General features: G+C 30.9%; 1 protein-coding gene across 10 annotated transcripts in view; it reads right to left on the reverse strand.

The window, feature by feature from the left end:
• Positions 1-961: 961 nt before the first annotated feature.
• The window catches only part of LOC106868262 (dedicator of cytokinesis protein 7), a 174,794-nt gene continuing 171,077 nt past the window's right edge, over positions 962-4,678 (reverse strand). For all 10 annotated transcript variants that reach the window (XR_008264747.1, XM_052970082.1, XM_052970084.1 and 7 more), the window contains one exon: positions 962-3,409. Coding sequence is in view for 9 of the 10 variants with exons in the window: in XM_052970082.1 (XP_052826042.1) it covers positions 3,361-3,409 (49 nt within the window). In the remaining variant the exon portion in view is untranslated. The remainder of the gene's footprint in view (positions 3,410-4,678) is intronic.

The raw sequence follows: 4,678 nt of genomic DNA on the forward strand, positions 1-4,678 counted from the left end.
GTTGTGACTGTTAGTGAAATTGTGTAGAGGTGAACATATATTTGTGTGTCATAAAGAAAAACTAGGATTGTACAAAAACACACCTAAAAATTTTGATACTGTCAGACACAGAGCTACATGAGTAAATTTTATATATATATATATATATATATATATATATATATATAACCTTATCAAGTGTATTTAAGCCTTAAAATCTACAATAACTAGGTGCTTGACTCCTAATTTGGATTTTCAGTACTTGAGTCTCTTTTTTATTTACATATGCACTCTTTCTTTCTCTCTTTCTCTCTCTCTCGCTCACACACACACAGAACTGAGACGGAAAAGTGGTAAACAACTATTGGCTGATTTGCTGAAATACTATTCCTCATGATTTGAGAAAACAGGAAGACATCCTATTAGGTTCAATTAAATAATCCAATGGCACAGATGTGTTAAATAAACCACCATGATTACATGTGGTAAATAAATCACAGTGGTAAGTAAACTGCAATGATTACATGTGCCGAATAAGCCACATGAATTGGAATCAGTATAGAAGCAATATACTGAGTCTCCACAAATCCAGGTGGTATGGATGGATAACAGTAAAGTCTTTCAATGATTCAAAAGACTGCTAAGTGCAGCAAATTAACCAAACTGAAATATCTTTTATAGAATCTGAATATGGTATGTGTGTGCATGTATGTGTATAAAACAAGCTGTTATATTTGTGACTCTTTTCATTTCTCCTGCATACTGCTTCATAACTAGTTAACAACTTAATTTATTTTTAAAATAAAAAAAAAATAATAATAAAAAACCCAGATTTAATCAGGTTTAATCTGAAATTATCAAAAGATGAAAACTTTTAGTTCATGTTCAATTTGAAATTATTAAAATGTAAAATGTGTTTTTTATGTAAGGTATAAATAACAATACAAGAAATAAAATTTGAAATATGAAAATTAAAATAAAGTTTAGTTTAGTTTTCTCTTTTTTTTAATTAGGGAATTGAAAATAATAATAAAAATAATCATAATGATATTTTACTATCTTAGGTACAAAGCAATAATTTTGTGTGGGTGTAGAAGATGAATAATCAATCAGATTGATTCCAGGACTCAGCTGGTATTTTATTTTATTGATTGTGGAAGAATGAAAGACAAAATTGGCCTTGACAAGATTTAAATATAAAATGTGAGGAGAGATAAATAAACACTTTACCCATGACTTACTGATTCTGCCACTCATAATAATAATAATAATAATAATAATAATAATGGTTTCAAATTTTGGCAGAAGGCCAGTAATTTTAAAGGGGAAGGAGTTAGTTGATACCACTAACTCCAGTACTTGACTGAGACTTTATTTTATTGACATTGAAAACCTGAAAGGCAAAGCTGACTTCATTGGAATTTGAACTTAGAACGTAGCCAGTCAAAATGAAATACTGCAAAGCATTTCTTCCAATGTGCTTTAATAATAATAATAATAATAATAATCCTTTCCACAATAGGCACAAGTCCTGAAATGTGGCAAGGAGGTGGCTGGTCAATTACATTGATGCCAGAGCTCAACTGGTACTTATTTTATTGACCCCTGAAAGGATGAAAGGCAAAGTCAATCTCAGCAGAATTTGTTGAATAATAAAAATAATAATAATAATAATGCATATATATGTTTATATTATGAAATTAAGCTCAAATGACCCACAGAGTTCATTGAAATAATGAAAGTGAACAACTAAAAGTCTTAACAAGTACTCACTTTCTAATTCTATGTCACAGGGTCAGTCATTTTGTTTTTAAATATCAAAATGTATTCCTTGCTAAAGGCTAGAGTACTTTTTCTTTTTTTTAAAAAGGAAAGTTAACATAGAATAAAGAAATTTAACAATAAAATTTTTGATAAAATTTAATAATGATGATAATAGTTATTCTAATTTTTGGCACAAGACCAGTAATTTTGAGGAGAGGGGAAGTCAATTACATTGACCCCAGTACTCAACTGGTACATATTTCATTGACCCTGAAAGGATACAAAGCAAAGTTGACATCAGCAGTATTTGAGCTCAGAATGTAAATTTGGACAAAATGCAGCTTAGCATTTTGTTCGGTGTGCTAATGATTCTGCCAGCTTGCTGCCGTAATAATAATAATAATAATATGGATGGATATCAATTAATATTTAGACACTTTCTTTTGGAGAAATTTTGTCACTGAAATATGTTTCCCTATTTCATTCCATTTAAAAGATATTTCAAGATATTCACCAAAAATGGTTTAAATGCATTCTTAAAGGTCAAACAATGAAACAAACAAATGATCAAAAAAAACAAACAAAAAAACAAAGTGGATGAAATGAGAAAATAATAAATAAAAATAAGAAGTGTAAACAAAATGAAGAAAATATATAGAAAAATTAGTTTTAAAAAATAAAATAGAACACACACACAAAAAGAAAGAAAAAAAAATGTGGACAAGAAAATAAATAATGTTGAAAATATATTGTCAGAAAGCAATAGGTATTGATCTGTAGTTTTATTGATTTGATGTGTAAATATGGAGATATTTAGTGTGTTTTACCTATTAAATACTGAGGAGGAAGATAGACTAGACATGGACATAATAAAACTATACATATTCAAAGGTTGTTGGGGTGTGTGAGTGAGTGTGTGTGTGTGTGTGTGTGTTCCTTGTTCCATCTTTCTTAGGTTAAGTGTGCATGTGTCTGTGTGTGTGTGTATGTGTAATAAGTCACTGAATGTTATCAGATGAAAAACGCACCAGGAACTGATAGTCGGTATATTTTGTCATTTATGTGTATATAAATGTGTGATCCCATGAATGTGTATGTGTGTCTATATAAAAGTGAATACAATGTTATATATATGTATGTATATATATATATATATATATATATATATATATATATATATATACACACATATACATACAGGGTAAAGAGAAATCACTGGTTATTGGAAAGAGGAAATGCAACAATAGTTGATAGTCTGTATGCATGTGCATATATAAATGCATACACACACATATATACACACATCCATGTATGTATATGGTAAAAATATATTCATGGGATGCTGGGAGGTTGGGTGAGGAAAATGCAACAATAGCTGATAGTTTTATACATATATATATATACACATACACACACTCACTATGTGGTAAAAAGTCTGTGGAGGTTGGCAAGTGGAAAAAATTGCAACAATAGCCGTAGGAGGGAGCATGGTAGCAGTAAGAACAACCTTAGTGACTACCCCACCCCGCTGGTTTTTTTTCTTTAACAACAACAACAATAAAAGGCAGAACAAGGATGACTGTCAGTAGCTGTCTGGTTGGGCTTATCTTTTGTATTTCACACAAGGGAACTGTTTGGAGAATGTATTCGTCGAGCTCTGTCTTTACTGAAAAGATAAAAGCAAGAAAGGAATATCACAAATCTCTCTCTCACATGCACAAACACAATGTTATGTCACTTAGTTTAAGACAAAAATACATTGAGGATTAAATAATGTTACTTTCATTTATTTAATAATTAACAATATTTATAGAAAGAAGCCCATCGTATGTCTATCTATCTATGTGTGTATGTCTTTGTGCCTGTGTTTTTTGGCCCATCATTGCTTGATAACTGGTCTTGGTGTGTTTATGTCCCTGTAACTTAGTGGTTTGGCAAAAGAGGCCAACAGAATAAGTACTAGGCTTAAAGAATAAGTTCCGGGGTCGATTTCATTTGACTAAAATCCTTCAAGGCAGGGCTACGGCATGGCCGTAGTCAGATGACTGAAACAAGTAAAAGAATAAAAGAATATATATATATGTATATATATATAAGAGAAAGAGTATAATCTCTTGAGAGGGAAAACAAAAAATATATATATAACCTTAGATGTTATGTATGTTTGTTCGTAGAGTCATCACACCAGACTCTGCTGTGATGAATCTACAAACAAACATACATAACATCTAAGGGTATATATACATTTTTTCCCCCTCTGAAGAGATTATGCTCAGAAATATAAATTTAATATTTAATTAATTTCATTATGTATAATTGAAACAGCAGTAAGAGATAATGATCGATTTCTTGCTGATAATAAACTCTTATTAACTTCAAAATTTCCATTTTCTCCTTTTTCTTTTGCATGAATATAAACTACTTTCTCAGCCTTTTTTGACTCTATTATAGTTAATATCACTAAAATGATAAGGCACATATTCCTGAAAGCTAGATGTACTAAGGTAACGTAGGGTTCACAGAATTACCTTCATACAACAAAATGCCCACATATCAAGTTAAGATCTGCAACATTTGTGTGTATGTGTGTGTGTGTGTGTGTGCGTGTACTGGGCTAAATATATTTCAAATGTGCACTCTGTTGATTCTAAAGTCAAAACATTTTAACAAATTCAAGCAAGATTTAAGAAAATCCAAATTCACCCTCTCATCCCAAAGCCAATTGTATTCTTGTTTTGAATACACAGAGAAATGAATGGGTCAGTTTTTAAGGTGTGTGTGTGTGTGAGAGAGAGAGAAAGAGAGAGATAGAGAGAGAGAGAGAAAGAGAGAGAGAGAGAGAGAGATAGAGAGAGAGAGAGAAAGTGGGGGGATAAAAAGGGCAGTAGAGAAACAGGGATAATATATATATCATCATCACTTAATGTTCGTCTTC

The sequence above is a fragment of the Octopus bimaculoides genome, chromosome 8, assembly GCF_001194135.2.
Source record: "Octopus bimaculoides isolate UCB-OBI-ISO-001 chromosome 8, ASM119413v2, whole genome shotgun sequence".
In the NCBI taxonomy this organism is placed as follows: domain Eukaryota; kingdom Metazoa; phylum Mollusca; class Cephalopoda; order Octopoda; family Octopodidae; genus Octopus; species Octopus bimaculoides.